We start from the raw sequence: 25,570 nt of genomic DNA, 5'->3' as shown, positions 1-25,570 counted from the left end.
GCTTATTGGAATTTATTGTGCTAAAATACATAACTACGGTTCTTAGTACAAGCATGTTTATCTTATAGTAGTGTCATAAAACTGTAAACTGGGTAAACCTACAAAAATGAGAGTGATTTGGTAAAGTGGAATACTATGTAACCATTAAAAAGTTGTGTTGTAGATTAATTCATCATAGAAAGGTGTTTGTTATATATTAGGAAAAAATGGGCTACAAAATAGTTCATATATTGTTATTCCACTCCCCACTCACCCTCTTTTAAGGTGTAAATGCATAGCAAAATAACTGAAGTACCAAAGTATTAATGATTGTTATTTCTGGTTTCTGAGATGATTTTTTTTAAAACAGCTTTTTCCCTATGCTTTTCCATTTTATCAGATTTTCAACAAAGATCTGATACTAAAAAGCAAACTCTCCTAGAAATGCTGTTGCTATCCTGCTTGCTTTATTTTTCTTCAGAGTTGTCACTCTCTAACTTCTGTACTTTTTACTTATATTTTATTGACTATCTCACCATTACCCCCACTAGACAAATTCTAAAGGGTAGGGACTTTGTCTTGTTCAGTGCTGTATCCCAGAGTGCTAGGAAAGTGGCTTGTATATAGTAAGTGTTCCATAAATATGTGTTGAATAATTAATGAATGTATTGGTTTTGTTTTAAGGAAGAAAGCTATGGTAAATATCATCTTGAAAAAAAATGTCCTAAGAAAAAAATACTGCATGGGAAATGAACACCACATTTTATAGCATACGGTTTTATTTATTTTATTTTTTTAAAGTTTACTTATTTATTTTGAGAGAGAGAGAGTGATGTATGAGTGGGGGAGGGACAGAGGGAGAGAGAGAATTCCAAGCAGGCTCTGCACTGTCAGTGTAGAGCCTGTCATGGGGCTTGATCTCACCAACTGTGAGATCATGACCTAAGCCAAAATCAAGAGTCAGACACTTAACTGACTGAGCCACCTAGGCACCCAATGGCATACAATTTTAATTTCAGGCAGAATTTATAATAGATAAAGATTTATAATGAATTTTCTCTTTGTTTTTTCAAGGTTTCTAAATATTCTTTACAGAAGAAAGTAAGTGAAATGGTAAGGAAATTATAGAATATACACCCACTCTCCAGATTAGCACATCATATGTGTTGTATTTTTGTCAATATAAATGTGGCATTTATAGTAAAAAAAAGTATTTGCAATTGGATATTAATATCCCATTTAAAGAACTGAATTACAATTTCAAATATAGCTTAAATTAATGTATTTCACAAATTTATTTCCAGATTACATAAATTGTTTATATATTATAAAATAAATTTAACCCAGTTCCAGATTACTGATAGAGGTCTTATTTCAATATCAAACAACAAGGAAATAAGAATAACAAAACCTCTTATTTTATTATTTTTTCTAGATATTTATACAAACGTAATTATTAACGATTGCCTGAAAAAATAATATGAAGTAACATTTGAATACAACACTTGGGCTATGGTACTCATTCTTTACTCTTCAACAAGTGTTTTTCACATATTTCTCTTCTATATATTAAAAATTCATATTTGTATTTTTACAGCATAGTATTTTATGGAATATTTAGTTGATACTCTCTCTATCCCTCTTTGATTCAGAAGGACTTTTTTCCTGTATTTTTGATTAAGCAAAATTCTCCCATATCCACTGAAATCTTCTGAGGGCTTTTGGGTAGGCTTATGCTATTTCAGTTGTCATCTTTGGAGCAGACTGTAAGGCAAGTAAAGTAATTTTTGAGTAAGGTTTATATGTTATATATATGAGAAGTAAGAAATGAGATATCACTCCTTATTAAATACAGAAAAATAAAGTAACTGTTTTGCTTCTTGAAAATGTTTTTGGTGTGTTAGAAAATAAAAAAAAAGCATAGAAAGATTGCTAAGCTTGATTGAATAAAAGATGTGAAAATTCTGTCGCTGTTCAACTGGAAAGAATAAAGATAATATTGTCAGACTATTTTAAACTATGATTTTAATTAAGAAGCTGAAAAACTAGATTCCAGTTTAGCTTTAAGTACCATGACATTTGTACTGAAAGTCATCTTCAACGCTACAGTGGTTTTACACAAAATATAGTGAAATTGAATAATGTGCACTCTGACCTGGGAGATAAGGCTACAAGTTAAAGATCAAAGGCAACATAAAATGTATTTATTTTATTCCACTTGAAAATTTCATCAGATACTTATAGTCTTAGAAAAAATGGAAACAAATTTTTAGTAATTTCTGAGTATTTTGTGAATATGAATGACAACCTCTTAAGAACCTTTTAAAATGATATTTGAGTTATAGTTATAATGTTATTTTCTAACAGTTCAAAGCATTAAATAATTTTGCATTAAAGCAATTTTATATATTGATACATACATTTAATATTTTATGTCCATTCTGGCAGAGTATTAAATGTATTTTAGATAATTGATTAAAGAGTTTAAAATAATCTTTTTTTATAAGCATTCTTACATTATTCTTTTTACATTATTTTTATATGATTCAGATGACCTGTATTCGAAGTACTGTATTCGGTAATTAACTTAATCTTATTTTATTCAAATCATTTTTCTTTTATGTAACTTAACTCTGTGGTAATTTCTTTTAGGAATTCAATAAGTTGATTTGTGTATAGGTGGTAGAGGTGGTGATATGTCTCTAGATAAATCAACACAATTATGAATTAAAAGATTTACCTATCTCTACAAGTACCCTAGCCTTCTGTGGAGCAAGTGATCACATTGATCATTACGAATAGAAAGAATGCAACAAAAAATAATAAAAGTAAACTGTAGAACATCAAATTAACTGTTATTGTAATTTGATCATTGGTGAAAATCTTTCCGGTTGTGTTCTTATCGTTAGGTGACTATGTTGTATAACGAGTAGCTAATAGGACTTAGTAAATGAAGTAAGAACTTATCTAGCTGGCTCTTATTTATGTTTTATTTTTTTGTGTATTGCTTTCCTTTAAAGAAAAGACTTATAAGAAAGATTTCTTTTTCTTTATTAAATTATAGTTTACATACTGAAGGTTTCATATGATTTAAAATTACTACATTTTTTTCTTTTATAGTAGAATGTTTTTAGAATGAAGACTTATCTGGAAAAATTATAAATATTATGTATATCTGTACACACAAAGTATTGTAACTTTAAGTTAGTTTTTTTTTCATGTTTATTTATTTTTGAGAGAGAGAGAGACAGCATGAGCAGGGGAGGGACAGAGAGAGGAGACACAGAATCTGAAGCAGGCTCCAAGCTCTGAGCTGTCAGCACAGAGCCCGACGCGGGGCTTGAACTCACAAACTGTGATACCGTGACCTGAGCTGAAGTCAGACGCTCAACTGACTGAGCCACCCAGGCACCCCTAAGTTAGTTTTTTAAAGTAGTATATACCTTCTCTTTGTGACTAAAAAAGGTAAAAATATCTTTTAAAATGTTTAAAAAATGAGTTTTATAACCCCAAATTGATTTATTTTGGGTTCATATTGAAGAAATTGAAAGGTAAGTTGCAAAATAGTTTTGAAGAATGTATGAAGTTTATTTTTGTGTTTTTATCTTTTTCCCTAAAATTAACTTAAAGTTAATTATTTTAAGGGAAATTGTTTTTATAAAGGTTTTCAAGTTGGTCTTCATAAGGAAATAAGAAAGGGGGAAAATGAGCAATTATGCTTTTAATTAGTAAATATAGTTGTAAAAAGTTGTAATTAGTAAAGACAGTTGTATAAATACTATTTTTTAATTATTCCTATTTTAAATGTCTTGAGGCTTCAAAGTAATCTTTTAGACCACACACGCACACATGCTCTTAATTATGCAGGAGCTGTCTTTTTTTCCTCTAATCTTGATATTCATAGATTAAGTTTGTTAAAATTTAAGTTTGTATTTGGAAAGCAATGAATCCTAACATTTTCTTAGGGACACAGTCCTTGCATTTAGTAGTAAAATTGTGTTAAAGAAGAAAATAGCTTGAATCAATTCACAAAGTTAAAAAAAACCCAAAAAACAAAAACAGTATGTTCTTAACTATTTCTTAATCATCTCAATAAAATTATCTTTATTTATTATATCATGTGTAATATTAAAGTTTTTTTTTTAATTTTTTTTTTAACGCTTATTTATTTTTGAGACAGAGAGAGACAGAGCATGAACAGGGGAGGGTCAGAGAGAGAGGGAGACACAGAATCTGAAACAGGCTTCAGGTTCTGAGCTGTCAGCACAGAGCCCGACACGGGGCTTGAACTCACAAACCGCAAGATCATGACCTCAGCCGAAGTTGGATGCTTAACCGACTGAGCCACCCAGGCGCCCCTAAAGTTTTAATAATAAGACTATAAAGTTATTTATATTAGTCTTTAAACAGAGTAATTCTATTCTTGGGTTTCTCATGCAAGTGTCACCAATCTGTTTGTGTTGTTGCTTCCCAAAGAATTTAAGCTATTTGCTGGCATGCAATTAGTGACAAACTTGACAACTGGTTTCTTCATCTGATTGTCAAAACTAAATCAGAGCAGCCAACTAGGTTCATATGAACAGTCCCATATGGGCCTGTGTGGGCTAATGAGCTGTAGGTGCTCATGTAATTTGAAAGTCTTTATAGTATTTATCACAGCAACTGAATAGGCTAATATATTTGGAAATTACGTCATGCAAACAAATGAAACTGCATTTTACTTGAATTGACTTTGGCTTCAAGCAAAGGATGTTGGATTAGAGTATATCACAAATTATTTTATGTAGAGCAAACCTATGAAATCACTTTAATCTTTGCTCTAGTTTTAGTTATCAGGATTGTTAATCTTTGCAGGCATTGACAGCCTATTTTTAACTGAAAGATTGAGGAAACCTATATTATGTAGTGGACAGTAGTCATAAAGGCTATATAAAAATAGATCTAAACTGAAAAATTGAAAAATTCCTGGTCAACAATGCTATGAAACTAAAAGTCAACCACAAGAAAAAAATCTGGAAAGACCACAAATACATGGAGGTTAAATACCATGATACTAAACAATTAATGGGTCAATAAGAAATTAAAAAGTACATGGAAACAAATGAAAATGAAAATACAATGGTCAGAAACCTTTTGGATGCAGCAAAAGCAGTTCCAAGAGGGAAGTTTATAGCAATACAGGACTACCTCAAGAAACAAAAATCTCAAACAACCTAACCTCATACCTAAAGAAGCTAGAAAAAGAACAAACAAAACCTGAAACCAGCAGAATGAAGGAAGTAATAAATTTTAGAACAGAAATAAATGATCTAGAAACTAAAAACAAACAAAAAACAATAAAACAGATCAATGAAATCAGAAACTGGTTCTGTGAAAAGAATCAATAAAATTGATAGACCTCTAGCTAGACCTATCAAGAAAAAAAGAGAAAGGACTCATAAAACCACAAATGAGATGAGAAGTGACAACCAACACCGCAGAAATACAATTAGATATTATGAAAAACTATGTGCCACCCTAGAAGAAATGGACAAATTCATAGAAACATATAAACTACCAAAACATTTAAATCAGAAATAGAAAATTTGAATAGATTAATAACCAGCAAATGAATTGAATAAGTAATTAAACTCTGAACAGACAAAAGTCCAGCACTAGATGGCTTCACAGGTGAATTCTACCAAATATTTAGAGGAAAGTTAATACCTATTTTCAAACTATTTCAGAAAATAGAAAAGGAAGGAATACTTTCAGATTCATTCTATGAAGCCAGCCTTATTCTGATACCAAAACCAGATAAAGACACCACAAAAAAAGATGACTAGAGGTCAATATCCCTCATGAACACAGATGCAAAAATCAATGAAATATTAGCAAACTGAATTCAACAATACATTAAAAAAAATCATTCACCATGATCAAGTGGGATTTATTCCTGCATTGCAAGGGTGGTTTAATATTTGCAAATCAATCAACATGATACATCAGTAAGGGAAAGGATAATGACCATTTCAATAGATGCAGAAAAAGCATTTGACAAAGTATAATATCCATTCATGATAAAAAAAAAAAAAACTTCAACAGTTAGCCTTAAAGAGATATCTAAACATATTAAAGACCATATATGAAAAACCCACAGCTAACATCATCCTCAATGGGGAAAAACTGAGAGCTTTCCCCCTAAGGTCAAGAACAAGACAAGGATGTCCACTCTCACTACTTTGCTTCAACATAGTGTGGGATGTCCTAGCCACAGCAGTCAGACAACAAAAAGAAAAGGCATCCAGATTGGTAAGGAAGGAGTAAAACCGTCACTATTTGCATATGACAGGGTACCATATGTAGAAACTTGAAAGACTCCACCAAAAATCTGCTAGAACTGATAAATGAATTCAGTAAAGTCACAAAATAGAAAATCAATGTGTGTTGCATTTCTATATACCAATAATGAAGCAGCAGAAAGAAATTAAGAAAACAACCCCATTTACAATTGCACAAATAATAATAAGATCCCTAGGAACAAACCCAACCAAAGAGATGAAAGACTTATACTCTGAAAACTATAAAACACTGATAAATGGAATTGAAGATGACACAAAGAAATGGAAAAACATTTCCGTGGTCATGGATTAGAAGAAGAAATACGTAACGTTTACTTATTTTTGAGGGAGGGAGGGTGGGAGACACAGAATAGAGAGCAGGCTCCAGGCTCTGAGCTGTCAGTGCAGAGTCCAATGCAGGGCTCGAACCCATGAACAATGAAATCATGACCTGAGCCAAAGTCAGATACTTAACCAACTGAGCCACCCAGATACCCCAGAACAAATTTTATTAAAATGTCTATACTATCCAAAGAAGTCTACAGATTTAATGTAACCCTATCAAAATACCAACAGCATTTTTCACAGAACTAGAACAAATAATTATAAACGTGTATGGAACCACAGAAAACCCTGAATAGCCAAAGCAATTTTGAAAAAGAAAAAGCCGGATGCATCACAATTCCAGACTTTAAGTTTTATTACAAAGCAGTAGTACTCAAAACAGTATGTTACTGGCATAAAAGGGAAAATGGGAAAAGGACAGTTTCTTCAGCAAATGGTGTTCCGAAATCTGTACAACATGTAAAAGAAAGAAATGAATCACTTTCTTACACCATACACAAAAATAAATTCAAAATGGATTAAAGACTTGAATGTGAGACTTGAAACCATAAGAATCCTAGAGGAGACCACAGGCAGTAATTTCTCTGATACCAGCTGTAGCAACATTTTTTTTAGATCTGTCTCCTGAGGCAAGAGAAATAAAAGCAAAAATAAACTATTGGGACTACATCAAAATAAAAGTACTTCTGCACAACAAAGGAAACAATCAACAAAACTAAAAGGCATCCTACAGAATGGGAGAAGATATTTGCAAATGATACATCTGATAAAGGGTGAGTATCCAAAATTCATAAAGAACTTCTAAATCTCAATACTCAAAAACCAAATAATCCAATTAAAAAATGGGCAGAAGACATGAACAGACATTTCTCCAAAGAGGATATTTAGAAGGCCAACAGACACATGAAAAGATGCTCAGCATCACTCATCATCAGAGAAATGCTAGTTACAGTGATATCAACTCACACCTGTCAGAATGGCTAAAATCAAAAACAAAGGAAACAAGTGTTGGTGAGGATGTGGTGAAAAGGGAACACTCATGCACTGTTGGTGGGAATGCAAACTGGTGTAGCCACTGTGGAAAAGAGTACAGAGGTTCCTCAAAAGTTAAAAAGAGAACTACTGTATGACCCAGCAATTGCACTACTGGCTATTTATCCCCCAAAGTCAAAGGGAAATATGCACCTGTATATTTATAGCAGCATTATTTATAATAGCCAAATTATGGAAGTAACCCAAATGTCTACCAATAGGTGAATGGATAAATAAAAATGTGTGTGTGTGTGTATATATTTATGTGTCTGTGTGTATACACACAGTGGAATATTATTCAGTCGTAAGAAAGAATGAAATCTTACCATTTCCAACAACATGAATGGAGCTAGGGAATATAATGCTAAGCAAAATAAGCCAGAAAAAGACAAATACTATATGATTTCACTCATATGTGGAATTTAAGAAATAAAATGAACATAGGAAAAAGACAAACCAAAAAACTGACTCTTAACTATAGAGAACAAATTGATGGTTACAAGATGGGAGGTGGGTAGGGCGGATGGGTGAAATAGTGATATGGATTAAGGCATGCACTTGTGATGAGCATCAGGTGATGTATGGAATTGTTGAGTGACTGTACTGTACACCTGAAACTAATGTTACACTGTATGTTAACTAACTGGAATTAAAGTAAAAACTTAAAGAAAAATTCCTTGAATTAAAATAATGCTTTTAGACTAATTTTAGTGAAATTGTATTAGGTTTCTACCCATCTTCTGAAAGCAAATATAATTCTCTACATTAGAGAATTAAGTGGTGTCTTTAAAAAAATTTTTTTTTAATGTTTTTTTTTTTTTGAGAGAGAGAGAGAGAGAGAAGAAACAGATCCCAAGTGGGGGAGGGGCAGAGAGAGAGAGATACACAGAATCTTTAGCAGGCTCCAGGCTCTGAGCTGTCAGCACAGAGCCCAATGCAGGGCTCGAACTCACAAACCATGAGATCATGACCTGAGCCGAAGTCAGATGCTTAACTGACTGAACCACCCAGGGGCCCCAATTAAGTGATATTTTAGAGGAATGGAATTTGGTTTATTATTGTTCATTATTTAGTTATTAATCATAGTAACTACCCAGATAGACATAAGATCTCTGGGGTAAGTATACTTGTCAGCTTTTTGCGTTAATAAATGCTATGTGATTAATTCAGATGACTCCATAGTGAATTTGAAGAGCCCATAGAAGTGCATAAGAAACTTTCAATTGATCCGTTGTGATCATTACCAATGATATTATCACTTTGCTTAAAATCATTAAAAAGTGGGGTGCCTGGGTGGCTCAGTCGGTTGAGCGTCTGACTTCAGGTCAGGTCATGATGTCACAACTCATGAGTTTGAGCCCCACATTGGACTCAGTGCTGACAGCTCAGAGCCTGGAGCCTGCTTCAGATTCTGTGTCTCCCTCTCTCTCTGCCCCTAACCTACTTGCATTCTGTCTCTGTCTCTCTCAAAAATAAATAAACATTAAAAAAAATTTTTTTTAAATCATTAAAAAGTATCTTTGAAAAAGTTAAGATTATTATCAAATTTGCCAAGATAATATAGTTAGGTACAACTTATGTATGTATTCTCTATTAATATGAGGGCTAACATTATTCCAAATAAAACTATTGAAGGCACTTTTATTGGTTAAGGAGTAATAACAAAACATATTGTACTTATTCAGTGACAGGCGTTCTTTGTGTTTTATTTGTATTATTTCATTTTATCCTCACAGCAATCCTCTCTGGGAGATACTTTTAGAATCTTTATTTTAAAGATAGGGTAGATTTCCCAAGGTCACACAGCAACTAAATTACAGAGGCAGGATTTAAACACAGGCCAACTAGCTTTTGACTACTATACTGCCTGTACTTTGATTTTAAAGCAGTAGGAAATGGCTCTTTATTTTATGCGAAAGAGAATTTAGTGGAGGCATTCATAATCAATCAGAGAGTGAAGAATGGGTTTGAGAAAGAGCAGGGATCAGGGAAATTCCAGAGTTTGTGAAGCAGGATGTAGGAACCCAGGACAGAAGTCTTATCAGCTGGATAGGATCACTGCTAAACTTTAGTTTTATAGTCCTTTTTGCTCGAGTTTCAGATTCCAAAAAGGTAGAAATCAGTTGGTTTATTTTGAGCAATATGCCCTTCACTTCACTAGGGGAGAAGAGAACCTGCAAATTTTAATCCTCCTAGATTATAATGAGGAAGAAATATTTGAAGTAAATACTTGAAATTGTGATAATATTGGATAGGGGAAACAGCTACTGGCCAGGTATATCTAACGAATTTTCACTGTTGGAGCCCCAGAGGACAACAACAATTCACTCATAAAACAATTACTGAGTGTCGTCCATAGACATACACTGGTTTTTATCACTGCTTATCATCATAGGTGCTGAAGCATGTGACATAAATGAAGGAAAGTTGTGAAACCAATCAGTGAGTCTACTAGTACCAAGTCAAGATCAAAACCTTTAAAAAATGTTATTCATTCTATTAACCTTATATTTCTTTTTAAAATTTATTAATGACTTTTTTTTTTTTTTTAGTAGACTCCACACCCAATGTGGGGCTTGAACTCACAACTCTGAGATTAAGAGGCATATGCTCTACTGACTGAGCCAGCCAGCCAGGCAATCCCTCTTTTTAAAATTTAAAGTCATATTTCTAAGTGTGACAAAACAATCTTTAGCTGAAAGTAGTAAAGGCCCATATTATACCTTGGGTCCAATTTTTGCCAATTGTGTCTCTCAGCTAAGTAGACTTTCTACTATACTGTATTGCCTCCCTACCTCTGATAGATATTATCCTCATCATTCAATTTTTAAAGTTTAGTTTTGAGAGAGAGAGAGAGAGGCAGATAGAGAATCCCAAGCAGGTCACATACCATCAGCACGAGCCCTACGTGGGACTCAAACTCACGAACTGTGAGATCATGACCTGAACCAAATCCAAGAGTCAGACACTCAACCAACTGAACCACCCAGACTCTCCTCATCATTCAATTTTTTAATGCAGTGAGAAGGTGCTATACTCATTAAAATTAAAAATACTTGAGTTTTGATAATGCACTCATAATTATGCCCCCAAATTTAGAAAAACAAATTCTTTTCCTTAATTATAAAGAGTATTACTTTAATATTCTCGTGATTTTGCTTAGTGCTGGCTTGGACTGATTATCTTTTCTATAAGTGAAACCAGTTGCTTTTTAAAAAAGAAATCGTAAATAGGGGCAGCATAAATTTAAGTGACCATTTTGTTACAAGAAAAAAAAATGTGCTTTAATTTTACACAGGTTTAGAAATATCTCCTAACATTTCCTCCTTGTTGTGTTCTCAGCACTTTTTCATGGCCTATTTCATAACAATAGTTACTAAAAACAGTACATTTTTATGTATGTTTAAACATGTGTATATATATATATGTGTGTATATATATATATACACACATATATATACATATATATATGTATATATATGTGGGTGTATTATAGGTTTATAACATTTAAAATAACTTCAAAATAGGAACAAAAAATCCAGTTACATCTTCTGGCTAAAGAAGATCATCAGAAGCAACTGAATGAAATTGAGAAATATTATGCCACAATAACAGGTCAATTTGGATTGGTAAAAGAGAATCATGGAAAATTAGAACAAAATGGTAGGTGTTACCTTATTTAAACTTTTTTTTTTTATTATTAAAAAAAATTTTTTTTAATGTTTTATTTTATTTTTGAGACAGAGACAGAGCATGAGCAGGGGAGGGTTAGAGAGAGAGGGAGACACAGAATCCGAAGCAGGCTCCAGGCTCTGAGCTGTCAGCACAGAGCCCGACGCGGGGCTCGAACTCACAGACGGTGAGATCGTGACCTGAGCCGAAGTAGGAAGCTCAACCAACTGAGCCCCTAAACTTATAGTTTTTAAAAAAAATTTTTTTTAATGTTTATTTTTGAGACAGAGAGAGACAGAGCATGAATGGGGGAGGGGCAGAGAGAGAGGGAGACACAGAATCGGAAGCAGGCTCCAGGCTCTGAGCCATCAGCCCAGAGCCTGACGCGGGGCTCGAACCCACAAACCGTGAGATCGTGACCGGAGCTGAAGTCGGACGCTCAACCGACTGAGCCACCCAGGTGCCCCTAAACTTATAGTTTTAATAGGAGTGATTAAATGGGCTTACTTATAATGAGGAAATTGAAATTATCTGCTACTGGTAATAGTAAATAACATTTTAATAAATATTATTTATGTTCAATAATAATTATATATATTGCATTGAGGCTGCTTCCCCTGTCCATTGTAGTGATACTTTCCTTAAAATGTATGTTGAATATAATATTTTTCTAAATGTTTTTCATATTGCAGTACAGGAAGCAATACAATTAAACAACAGACTTTCAGCTTTAAATAAAAAACAAGAATCTGAAATATGCAGTTTAAAGAAGGTATGATTGATACAGTTTCATAGTATTAGAATTACAGTGTAAAATAATTAGTTTTATGAAATATTACTAGAAAAAGTTGGGTAGATATTTTTTGATGTAAGAAAAATAAAATGTTTTAAATATAGATTCATAAACTATGAGTTATGATTCCTGTAAATGTAATGAATGAGTTTGTTCTAAACCATTCAAAATATTGTTCCTTGGGGCGGCTGGGTGGCTCAGCTGATTAAGCATCAGTTGGTTTCATCTCAGGTCATGATCTCATGATTTGTGAGCTCCAGTCCTGCAGTTTGTGAGTGAGTTCAAGGCCTGCATTGGGGCCGCACTGACAGTGCAGAGCCTGTTTGGGATTCTCTTGCCCTCTCTCTCTCTGCCCTTCCCCTGCTCATGCTCTCTCTCTCAAAATAAATAAACTTAAAAAAATATTGTTTGACTCTCACCAGTTGCATGCATTTTTATGGTGACATGAGTAGCCAATAAACATTTACTATATGTCAATCTCAGCACCATTTATTCATTCATTCTTTAGTATTTGATTGTGTCAGGTCTATGTAATGTAGCACTACGGGTACAAGTCTGAAGAAGATAACACATTTTGCTGCTTTTTTGAGGTTTATAGTCCAATGGAGGAATTAGACACAAAATACATAATCACACAGATCAATTTAAAACTGTTATAAATGATACGAAGAAAAAGTAAAGGATGTGATGACATTATAATAGGTGAATATATTATGTTGGTGGTAAAGGGGTAGGGGAGAGAAAAGAAAAATGTTTCAGGCGAGGAGAATAGCATATGCAAAAGCCCTGAGACAGGGAAGATTTTTAGTAATAGCTTCTCAGACTTTTGGCTAGGATTAGGTATAGGAAAGAGTTTAGTATATGTGAAGGACTGGAGAAGTCTGGTATGGCTGGAGTATCGTGAGTGAAGGAGTACTTGAACATTGAACTCTAAATTGGCATAAAGCCATAAACATATTTTATTCCTCATATCACAGTCATTGGCTCAGAAGTGGACAGATGACCTTAGCTAGTGGCTATAAACCAATAAGAATGTAACCCTCACTGTGGCTCTCAGTCATTTCTCTCCATGAGAAACCAAAAAGGAGGAACCTGACAATGTGGATGTCAGATTGGTGTGAAGTAAAGAAACCTGTTCTTTGATGACATTTTTGAGTCCTTGGATCCACCAACCCTACCATTCTGTACCTCTAGACTTTTCAGTTATGTGAATCAATAAATCCCCATTATTATTTAAGTTAGTTTGGTTTGGACCAGTTTAATTTTCCATTATTTGCAACTAAAAATACCTTCACTCATACAAGGTAAGACTGGTATGAGAGGAGGGAGAAGTAGGAAGGCCTTATTCTTATTTTCTCAGCAAATGACCTCTTGTTTCCTTTCCCTACTGCCTTCAAAGCATCTGAAGTAATGCCACTTTGGACCACCTCCCTATCCCTGAGAGTATTATATTGTGTGTGTGTGTGTGTGTGTGTGTGTGTGTGTGTGTGTGTGTAGAGAGAGAGAGAGATACCTATCTTTACTGATGCTCAGTAAATGCTCTAAACTAACATTTACTGAGTGTCACTTAAATATTTACTAGTAAGTTACACTTTGTAATTATTTATCAATGTGCAAAATACCTTCCATTTGTCCCTCCAGATTCAGATGTATCCATCCTTTTCTCCTTGTAAGGCTTACCTATGTGCATTCCATCAGTGTTCCCATATCTTCTGGCTTCCTGTTGAGTTAGGCCAGTGGAAAGCAGCCTGGACAGGAGATAGGAGGAAAGAGAGTGAATTAGAGGGAATTCCCTCTATGTGAGGTCACTTTAGTGTGGCCTTGTCCCTCAGTATATCACTAGTTCTCTCAAACTGGCCTACTCTGTGTAATGCTCTCTTTCTGGGTTCCAGTAACTTACCTTTTTGTTGTTTTTTGGGTCCAGTGTAGTGACATCTCCATTGCTTCTGGCCCCTAGAACTTGCGCCATATTTTATGGTTCCTTTATATTGTGTCTACAGTTTTGTGAATAAATCATCTTCAAATTATCCTAATTTATGTGTACCATCTGTTTCTTGTTGGGATACTGATTATACACTTGGTCAGAGTGTTAACATTAGTGAGGCCAAGCTCCCCAATTCAGTTTCTGTATAAGCTGATTGGTTGATTTAGTACAAAGAAATTTCTTTTTTACAAGGATTATACCCCAAACCTCAATAAATCATTTTTGCAGTACATATTTTGGACTCAATAAATAAATGAATATGCATGATATTATCCAGATACTTCATCACTTTTGAGGAAATTTTAAATTTTGGGTCAGTGTTGTTGTTGTTATTTTTTTAAGTTTATTTATTTTTGACGGAGATAGAGTGTGAACATGAGCTGGGGAGAGCCAGAGAGACAGGGAGACACAGAATGCGAAGCAAGCTCCAGGCTCCGAGCTGTCAGCACGGAGCCCAACGTGGGGCTTGAACTCACGAACCATGAGATCATCACCTGGGCGGAAGTCGGACGCTCAACCGACTGGTGCCCCTGGGTCAGTGTTTCATCTCGGTTTTAAATGGATTCTGCTTTTAAAAGGGAAGAAAAATACCCCAAGCATTTATAGCTATATGTATACATTAAATTTCACTATTTTTATTTATTGATTTAAATTAATAAACTTTATTTTTTAAAGGGGTGCCTGGGTGGCTCAGCCTGTTAAGCTTGACTCTTAATTTCAGATCAGGTCATGATTTCATGGTTGTAAGCTTGAGCCCTGCCCTGGGCTCCGTGCTGAGTGTGGAGCCTGCTTGCAATTCTCTCCCTCTCTCTCTCTGCTCTTCTCCTGCTGGTATGCACATGCTCTCTCTCTCTAAAAAAAATAAAATGAATTTTATTTTTTTAGAGCATTTTTAGCTTCATAGCAAAATTTAATGGAAAGTATAGAGAGTTCTCATATACTCCTTGACCCACACATGTACAGTCTCTCTCACTGTCAACATCCTATACCAGAATGGTGCATTTGTCACAATTGATGCACCTACATTGACACATCAGTATCATCCAAATTCCATTATTTACATTAGGATTCACTCTTGGTTTTGTACTTTATCTGGATTTGGACAAATGTTTAATGACCTGTAACCACCATTGTAGTATCATACAGAGTAGTTTTACTGCCCTGAAAATCCTCTATGCTCTGTTTTTTCATCTGTCCCTTCCTATAACCCTTGGCAACCACTAATCTTCCTACTATCACTATAGTGTTGCCTTTTCCAAACTGTTATAGAGTTGGAATCATACAGAATGTAGCCTTTTCAGATTGGCTTTATTAGTAGTGTGCATTAAGTTTTGTCTAATGTCTTTTCATGGCGTGGTAGCTCTTTTATTTTTTTTATTTTTATTTTTTTTAGTACTGAATAATATTCCATTGGCTAGATGGACCGCAAACTATCCATCCTCCTGTTGAAGGACATTTTGGTCGCTTGCAACTTTTGGCAGTTATGAATAAAGCTACTATAAATATCTGTGTACAGATTTTGTGTGCACGTGTTTAAAACTTTTTTGGATTAATACAAAGGAGCATGATTGTTTGGATTGTATGATAAGAGTATGTTTCATTTTGTAGAACCTGCCAAACCATATTCCAAAGTGACTATATCATTTTGCATGTCCACCAGCAATTGCACATTCTACATGGTTGTGTGGTGGTATCTCTCTGTTGTTCTTATTTATAATTCCCTAATGACATATGATGTTGAGCATCTTTTTATATGTTTACCTCCCATCTGTATATCTTCTTTGGTGAGGTGGCTGTTCAGACCTTTTATCCATTTTTTAATTTGGTTGTTCATTTATTGTTGGCTTTTAGGAGTTCCGTGTATAATTTGGATAACAGTCTTTTATCAGATGTATCTTTTTAAAGTACTTTCTCCCAGGGATGCCTGGGTAGCTCAGTTGTTAAGCGTCTGAATCTCACGGTTCATGGGTTCAAACCCCACATGGGGCACTGTGGTGACCGCTTGGTGCCTGGAGCCTGCTTCAGATTCTGTATCTCCCTCTCTTTCTCTGCCTGTCCCCTGTTTGCACTGCTTCTCTCAAAAATAAACATTAAAACTAACTAACTAACTAACTAAATAAATAAAATATTTTCTCCCAGTCTGTGGTTTGACTTCTCATGTTCTTGATATTTTGGAGATAAACATCCAAAGCAGAAGAGAGAGCAGAAGGTTTTAATTTTAATGAAGTGCAGCTTATCAATTTTTTGAGTATGTGGATTTTAACTTTGGCATTGTACCTAAAAAGTCATTGCCATACACAGTGTCAGCTGGATTTTCTCTATCTGTCTTATTTTCTAGCAGCTTTATAGTTTTGCATTTTACATTTTGGTCTGTGATCCATTTGAGTTAATTTGTGAAGGATCTAAGGTCTTGGTCTATAGTTGTGCTTTTGTTGTTGTGTTTTTTTGTTTTTTTGTTTTTTTGTTTTTTGTTTTTTTTTGCATGTGAATGTCCAGTTGTTCCATCACTATTTGTTGAAAAGATTACTTTTGCTTCCATGTCAACTATCAGTGGGTTTTTTCCTGGGCTCTCATTTCTGTTCCACTGATCTAATTGTCCATTCTTTCACCAATACCACACTGTATTGATTACTGTAGCTTTATAGTAAGTCGTAGAGTTGGGCACTGAAGGTCCTTGACTTTATTTTGAATTAGCTATTCTGGGTCTTTTGTCTCTCCATAGAATCACTTTGCTGACACTCACAAAGTAACTTGCTGAGGTTTTGATTTAGATTGTAATGAATCTAAGATCAAGTTAGGAAGAACTGACATCTTGAAAATACTGGGTTTCCCTATTCATGAATGTGGAATATCTCTCCATTTGTTTAGTTCTTCTTTGATATCTTTCATCAGAGTTTTGTATTTCTTCTCACATAGATCTTTTATATAGTTTGTTAGATTCTTACCTAAAGATTTAATTTTGGGGGGTACTAACTAATGTAAATGGTAACATGTTTTTATTTTCAAATTATATTTGTTCATTGCTAGTGTATAGCAAATTGTGAGATCATAGAAAATATTATCTACTCCCATTTTCAATCACTTGTGATTTCCTAAGTGATAAAAGCACTAACAACATCTCTTGTTTTAAGATATATCTGTATCTATATCATCTATTTCTCTGTATCTATCTATCTATCTATCTATCTATCTATCTATCTATCTATCTATCTAAGTTGGCTTCACACCCAGCATGGAACCCAGTGTGGGGCTAGAACTCATGACCCTGAGATCAACACCTGAGTTGAGATAAAGAGTTGAACACTTAACCGACTGAGCCATCCAGGTGCCCCAAAACATCTCTTGTTCTAATATTTGGTCTTTCACCCTGCCCCTGACACTGGGCTGCTAAAACCCTTATAAATTCCTAAGTGATAAAAGCACTAGGTGCATCATTTGTTCTAATAATGTTACTCTGGATGGGCTCCTGAATGGGGGCTGGTGACCAGAAAGAGCAAGCCATGATTAGAAGCTTAAAATTTTCAGCCCTGCTTCTTTCCCACCTCCCTCTACACCAAAAAGGGAAGAGGGGCTGGAAATGGCATTAGCAATTGATCATGCCTTCATGAGGAAGTCTCCATAAAATCCCAGTAGTGCCCATCTCAGAGGGAGGGTGACACACCTCAACTCCACCAGGGCAGAATCCCGTATGCTTGGGACCCTCCCAGATCTTGCACTTTGGATATCTTCATCTGGCTATTCATCTATATCCTTTATCACATCTGTTAATAAACTGGTAAACTTAAGTATTTCTCTGAGTTCTGTGAGCTGGTGTGGCAAATTAATGGAACCTAAGAGGGGATAGTGGGAACTTCTATTTATAGTCAATTAGTCAGAAACACCTGGCCTTGAGATTGGCATCTGAAGTGGATGGGAGCTGTCTTATGGGACTGAGCTCTTCACTTACAGGATCTGACACAGCCTTCAAGTAGATAGTGTCAGAAGTGAATTAAATTGTAGGACACTCAATTGATGTTGCAGAGAATTGCCTGGGGCCTGGCAGGGGGGGAACACCCTCAAACCCTTGGTGACCAGAAGCATCAGAAGTGAAGTGTTCTGTGTAAAGGAGACACACAGGAAAAAAACACAGGAGGAAGAACTGGGTTTTTCCCTGTACCAGAGGGAAGAACTGTAGGTTTTTCCAGTACAGAAAGTGAGTGACTTTTGTATATTAATGTTATATCCTACAACCTTATTATAATCACTTATTAGTTCCAGGAGGTTTTTGTTGATTCTTTCACATTTTCTACATAGTCTATTATGTCATCTGTGAACAAAGATAGTTTTATTTCTTCCTTATATCTGTGTATCTTTTTTTTTTTTTAATTTCCTTTTCTTATTGCACTAGCTAGGGCTTCCAGTATGGTGTTGAAAAGTTTTAGTAAGAGGGGATATCCTTGGCTTGTTCATAAAGTGTGAAGTTTCTCATCATTAAGTATGATGTTATCTGTAGGATTTTTTTTAGATGTTCTTTAGCAAGTTGGTTCCCCTCTATTCCTAGTTCTTTATCAAGGAGGTTACCCTCTATTCCCAGTTTGTTAAGAGTTATTATCATAAGTAGGTGTTGGATTTTATCAAATGCTTTTTCCACATCTATTGATATCATGTGATTTTTTTCTTTTGCCTGTTGATATACTGGATTACATTAATTTTTGAATGTTGAACCAGCCTTGCATAACTGTGATAAATCCCACTTGGTCATGGTATATAATAATTTTTATATAATGTTGGATTTAATTTACTGTTATTTTGTTGAGGATTTTTGTATCTATGCTCATGAAAAATACTAGTCTGTAGTTTTCTTATAATGTCCTATTCTTGTTTTGTTATTAGAATAATGCTGGCCTTGTAGAATGAGTTCAAAGTATTCTTTCTATATCCATATTTTGAAAGAGATTATACAGAATTGGTATAACTTCCTCCTTAAATGTTTGGTAGAATTCACCAGTGAACCCATTTGGGCATGGTCCTTTCTGTTGTAAGATTCTTATTGATGCAATTTCTTTAATGGATTTAGGTCTATTTAAATTGTCTATTTCTTCTTGTGTGAGTTTTGGCAGATTGTGTCAAGGAATTAGTCCATTTCATCTAGGTTATCAAACTTGTGAGCATAGAGTTGTTTATAGTATTTAAAAATTTTTTTCCCTTTAATGTCCATGGGATCTATAGTTACGTCCAATTTTTCATTTCTGATATTAGTAATTTGTGTCCCTTTTTTTCTTAACCTGGTTGGAGGTTTATCAATTTTTAAAAAAAAATTTTTTTTCAACTTTTTTTTTTTTCTTTTTTTTTTTTTTTTTCTTTTTGGGACAGAGAGAGACAGAGCATGAACAGGGGAGGGGCAGAGAGAGAGGGAGACACAGAATCGGAAACAGGCTCCAGGCTCCGAGCCATCAGCCCAGAGCCTGACGCGGGGCTCGAACTCACGGACCGCGAGATCGTGACCTGGCTGAAGTCGGACGCTTAACCGACTGCGCCACCCAGGCACCCTGGAGGTTTATCAATTTTATTGATTGTTTCAAAGAATCAGCCTTTGGTTTCCTTGATTTTCTCTATTGATGTATTGTTTTCATTTTCATTTTCATTTATTTCTCTCTAATTTTTATTACTTATTGTGTTTACTTTGATTTTACTTTGCTTTTTCTAGTTTCCTAAGTTTAGATGTTTTAGATTTTTTCTTTTTCTTTTTCTTCTTTAAATAAAATTGTATTTGACATATAATGTTACATTAGTTTCAGGTATAAAACATAGTGATTCAATAAGTCTATACACTGTGCTCTGCTCACCACAACTGTAGCTACTCTCTGTCACCATACAATGCTACTACAAGACCATGGACTATATTCGCTATGCCGTATGTTTTATCCCTGTGACTTATTTATTCCAAAACTGGAAGCCTGCATCCCCTACTCCCCTTCATCTATTTTGTCCATACCCTAACCCGACTCCTCTGGTGACCATTAGTTTGTTCTCAGTATTTATGGGTCTGTTTCTGCTTTTTATTTATTTATTTTTTTAGATTCCACATATACGTGAAATCTTCTGGTATTTATCTTTCTCTTTTGACATATTTCTCTTAGCATAATACCTTCTAGGCCCATTGTGTTTTTGCACATGGCAAGGTGTTATCCTTTTTATGGCTGACTAATATTCCGTTGTGTATATATATCACATCTTTATCCATTCATCTGTCATTGGACACTTTGGTTCCTTCCACATTTTGTTATTTTTTCTTTTCTAACATCTGCATTCAATGCTATCCACTTCCCTGTAACCATTGCTTCCATTGCATTCCACAAATTTTGTTTAGTTGTATTTTCATTTAGCTTAAAATATTTTAAAATTTCTCCTGAGATTTCTTCTTTGACCCATGTGTTATTCAGAAGTGTGCTGTTTAAGCTCCAAGTATTTTCAAGCTACCATTTATTGATTTCTAGTTTAATTTTATTGTAGTCTAAGAGCAGACATTATATAATTTTTGTCTTTTAAATTTTTGAAGGTGTGTTTTACAGTCCAGACTGGTGAATGTTCTATGTAAGCTTGAGAAGGATTTGTAATCTGCTGTTTTTGGATGCAGTGGTCTATACAGTTTACTGGACTGTGAACTTCACAGTACTTCTCAGTTTTTTCTCTCGAGTGGTACAGGATGGTTGGAGGGGGCTGGATTTGGGTATTACCCTTTCCCTAGGTAGTTTAGGCTCAGGTCCAGTAGCTTCTCCTGAGGTCAGCCCTTGTTAGAAGAACAGAATGCCCTGGCATATTTCACAATGGTTCCTTCTCCCCTCCTCCTCCTGGAAGCAGGAGGAATTATTTTTTTCTGATATTCACTGTGAGAAGACTTGGAAGTGAAATTCATAAAAGTGTTTGGGCGGGGGGTTCCCCCATGACTGTGTCCCCCTAAATTTTTTTTGTTTTAACTCTCAGGGTTTTCCACACTGGGCCTCTGGTAGTCAGTCAGTCACAGTTCAGCTTTTCCTGTACTGGCATTAGTTCTTGCAGAGGTTTCTGTTTGTGGATTTCTGCTCTGGTAGTTTATAATTCTCCATATTCACCCATCTGTCTCTCCAATCATTGAGGTAGCTGTTTCCTTTATGACCTCATTTCTCTGACAGATCTAAGAAGAGTTGTTGATTTTCAGTTTGTTCAGCTTTTATTTGTTGTCAGGATAAAGTTGTCGGGACGAAGTTTAAACTCCTTGCTTGTTTGACTGGAAATAAGAAGCCCTCCGTTTTTACTGACGGACTTAGTTTTAATTTTACTGAAATTAAAACTAAGCCTAGAGTGACAGACCTAAGTTTTGAAGAGGAGTGTTTTGTGCTGTGAGATAAATAACATATAGTTTAAAGCATAACTCAAGAAATCAGGAAATTTTGTTACTTTCTGTTTTAGCATCATTTCAAGGAAAGCAGGATTACTTAAAATAAAGATTGAAGTGGATTCTAAATGCTAAATCAGAGCCCAAGGGCCATTAATATTTGTAACACTATTGTATCTAGTTCTTTGGTCTTATAACTTTCTTATAAGCCAAGAAAATGGTTTTATATTCCCTGGATTCTATCCTTATACCTGAAGCATCAAAAAGGAAGCGCATAGTGTAGCTCAGTATAAAACATTAGAAGCGTATGTTCCTAGCCCTTGAAAGTTTTAAGTCTATCTAGAAAACTAGACAGTTTTTATGTAAAGAACATTTATTTTCAGTCACATCCTAGAATATTAAAGATGGCTTTTTTAATATAAGGAGAAAATATGTAATTTAAAAATTTGTAGTCTCAAATCAGAGGATTGTTAAAAGGACCATTCATTTTTGTCAATATTAATTGCGAATGCAAATAAATATAACTAAATACTGACTACTTGTGCATAAGCACATTTTTGGTGATGTCTCTTTGATTCATTTATATTTTAATATTTTTCTCAGTGAGTTAATTGATTAATCACATTAATTTAGTGATTATATTAAAATATTCATATGCTTTTGTTCAGTTTTTACATTATTTACATTACTACATTATACCTCATAAGTTTCTGTATTAAGTTATATGCGTTTTTTTCATTAAATAAGGACAAATATTTCATTATAGCATAATAATATAGTTCTATTTTTTTTTTTTTTAATTTTTTTTTCAACGTTTTTTATTTATTTTTGGGACAGAGAGAGACAGAGCATGAACAGGGGAGGGGCAGAGAGAGAGGGAGACACAGAATCGGAAACAGGCTCCAGGCTCCGAGCCATCAGCCCAGAGCCTGACGCGGGGCTCGAACTCACGGACCGCGAGATCATGACCTGGCTGAAGTCGGACGCTTAACCGACTGCGCCACCCAGGCGCCCCAAATGTATAGTTCTAACATATAGTTTAAGACTGGCCTGTAGATGGTGACGAGGCTCTTGTAAAACCATTGGCGGATTAGGTTAAAGAGAATGTCTCTTTCTTTGCACAGGTAGAGTAGTGTTGCTCATGAGCACACTTACCCATTTTTCCCAGGTCTTGGAGCCCTACCAGGGCTAACTAAATGTACTGATGTGTCCTGCAGTGGTGGCCTATCTCTCTAGAGAGCATTACAGTCAGTGACCATGCTGTTGTACCTAGTAGTTCTTGGAAGAGAGAGTGTACAAACGGGTAAAGTGAGAGGATTTTTTTTACATTGAGAGTTTTAAGTCTGAGTAGCTGAAAGAGTAAAAATTTAAAAATACATTTTAATAGCCATTTGTAATATTTCAGACATTCTAGGTATAAGAATTTTGTATTTTTTATGTAGTCTTAATTTTTAACTTTCAGAAAAGCTTTTTCATTTTTTATTTTCTTTTTCAGAAGCTAATCAAGTCTGGTAACATTGGCTATATCACTTACTTAAAACTTTTAATCATTTTCCCAAAGATAATTTTTATTTTTTTATTCTGTTTTATGATTTTATTTAGAACAGTTAAGCTATTGGTTTGTGACGAGATGGATTTTTTTTTTGGGGGGGAAGCAAAGTTAAATAGACCAAACTTAGCTGTTAGATTAAACTAGATATTACAGTTTTGAATGCTGGGTTCACTATTATGGCAATCATGAAGAATTCCTGATACTATCTATGAGCAGCATTCATAACCTCTGGTATTTGTCTGAGTAAACGTCAGAGCACTCAAGGAGATAGTGATATTTAACAGACTACCCTGTACCAGAAAAGGAGGGGTAAAGGAAAAAAGAGCACAATATTTATGACTCTAGGAACTATAAGTTGTAATTTAATGAGATCAAAGCTTGTGCTGTTTATTCGCTGTGCTAACAGCTTTGAATAAAATGGTTAGAAAACAGACAATGTACTAAAAGTTCAGGATATTTAAAAGCTATAAGGGCTATAAAATCAAAAGCATATTTTCAGTGGAAAATCATTTCGTGGAGGTCTCTGATTTTAATTTATTATGTTCTTAAGATTAAGTAATTAATATAAGAAAAAGAAAGACATAAGAAATGATTAGCTTTTACTTTTGTCAGCCATATACTGGATTTTCACTCTTACCCTCCCCTTTCCCACTTTCTTGTTTCAGAACAATTATTGTAATAGGAATTGATGCATTTTAGAGTATCTCCTATAAAACTTAGCTAATTACAACAGCTCTATGTTTTCAGTTGAAAAGCGTAGAAAGCCATAGGAGTTTGTTGCACTTTATAACCTTGACAGAAGAAATAATTTGTAGAAAAAGGATTTTCCTTTATTAATTCAGATAATTGTAAGCCACTTCATGTGAATATAAGTTTTAGTGACATACACTTCAGTTTAATTATACTTTTATCAGTAGAACGTTGTGTCTTAGGAGTAAAACTAGACTAGATCATTAGTGTGAAACTAGCATTAAAAGGCATCCAATAATTTACTTTCTAAGTTATTAGAATGTTTGTTTACTTCTTATAAGTGTGTCTTGCTTTAGGAAAATACAATATAAAAAATTAAAAGTTAAAAAATTGTTGCAAATTTTAAAAATTATCATTTTAGTGCACCAAAAAAAGCAGCTTGAAAGCAAGTTTTTGAAAACACCATTTTGTAAAGATGTACCTTATTTTAAATCCAGTATTATTGGTGGCTTTTTTAAAAAGAATCAATTGAGCACAAAAGATTTGTTTTTATTTTGTATTTATTTAATTTTATTTAATTTTTATTTCAGAGAGAGAGGGAGGGCGCAAGCAGGGAGAAGGGCAGAGGGAGGGAGAGGGAATCTCAGGCAGGCTACACACTTGGCAGGGAGCCTGACCTGGGGTTTGATCCCATGACCCTGGGATCATGACACGAGTGGAAATTAAGAGTTGGGTGCTTAACCGACTGAGCCACTTAGATGCCCCAAAAGATTTGCTTTTAACATTCAGATGATATTTGACTAAATACTGAGTAACAATATAAAAATTAGCCAAATATCCTGTAAATCTGAATTGAGATTAAAACTTTAAGGTCCTCTAACAGATATTTTTCTTTGAATTAATCTCCTAATTTTTTTAAATGTTTATTTATTTTTGATAGAGAGTGAGCAAGCGAGCACAAGTGGGGGAGGGGCAGAGAGAGAGAAAGGAAGACACAGAATCCGAAGCGGGCTCCAGGCTGTGAGCTGTCAGTGCAAAGCTGAATGCGGGACTTGAACTCACAAACTGTGAGATTATGACCTGAGCTGAAGTCAGATGCTTAACTCAGGCATCCCATAAATTTTTAAGAAATTAAATTAATTGCTGAAATTACTAGATTTTTTTTTTAATACCCTTCAGTAACCATAGTCAGTTTAGCTCCCACCTGTTGTTTTTAAATGTTTATGCAGGGTGGAAATAATAAGAGCAATACATTGTTTTGTTCAATAAGTTTGTTAAGTCAAAGACCCTCTAGTTCTAGAGTAATGTTTTATTATACCATCTTATTTCTGTAATTGTTGTTTTCTAGCATATTCTTGGATCTGTACTTATAGTGAAGAATTAACCTATTTTAAGGTCACAAATTTAGGGCTGTTGATTACAGCAGTCAAGGTTATTTTCTAGCCAAAAAAATACACTGGGGCAGAGGGAGAGAGAACGAGAATCTTAAGCAGGCTAAAGGCTCCAGGAGCCTGATGCAGGGCTCAATCCTATCTGATCCCATTTGATTTCATTAAATCTTATTTTAGGTAAAGATAAGTCACATTTTTTTCATAATCATGTTCATCACTTTTTCTTATTAGAGTCATTATAATGTTTAGTTCCTTTTATTTATTTAAAAAAAATTTTTTTAACATTTATTCATTTTTGAGAGAGCACAGTGGGGAAGGGGCAGAGAGAGAGAGAGAGGGAGACACAGAATCCAAAGCAGGCTCCAGGCTCTGAGCTGTCAGCACAGAGCCTGATGCAGGGCTTGAAATCATGGACCACGAGATAATGACCTGAGCTGAAGTCAGATAGTTAACTGACT

General features: G+C 34.6%; 1 protein-coding gene across 1 annotated transcript in view; it reads left to right on the top strand.

Annotated features, from left to right (window-relative positions):
• The window catches only part of CCDC73 (coiled-coil domain containing 73), a 127,195-nt gene that overhangs the window by 57,679 nt on the left and 43,946 nt on the right, over positions 1-25,570 (top strand). The window contains exons 6-8 of the mRNA XM_058688564.1: positions 1,054-1,092; positions 11,204-11,339; positions 12,041-12,120. Coding sequence (XP_058544547.1) covers positions 1,054-1,092; positions 11,204-11,339; positions 12,041-12,120 — 255 coding nt within the window. The remainder of the gene's footprint in view (positions 1-1,053; positions 1,093-11,203; positions 11,340-12,040; positions 12,121-25,570) is intronic.

The sequence above is a fragment of the Neofelis nebulosa genome, chromosome 10 (assembly GCF_028018385.1).
Source record: "Neofelis nebulosa isolate mNeoNeb1 chromosome 10, mNeoNeb1.pri, whole genome shotgun sequence".
Classification (NCBI taxonomy): domain Eukaryota; kingdom Metazoa; phylum Chordata; class Mammalia; order Carnivora; family Felidae; genus Neofelis; species Neofelis nebulosa.
This window is presented reverse-complemented; position numbering and strand designations above follow the sequence as displayed.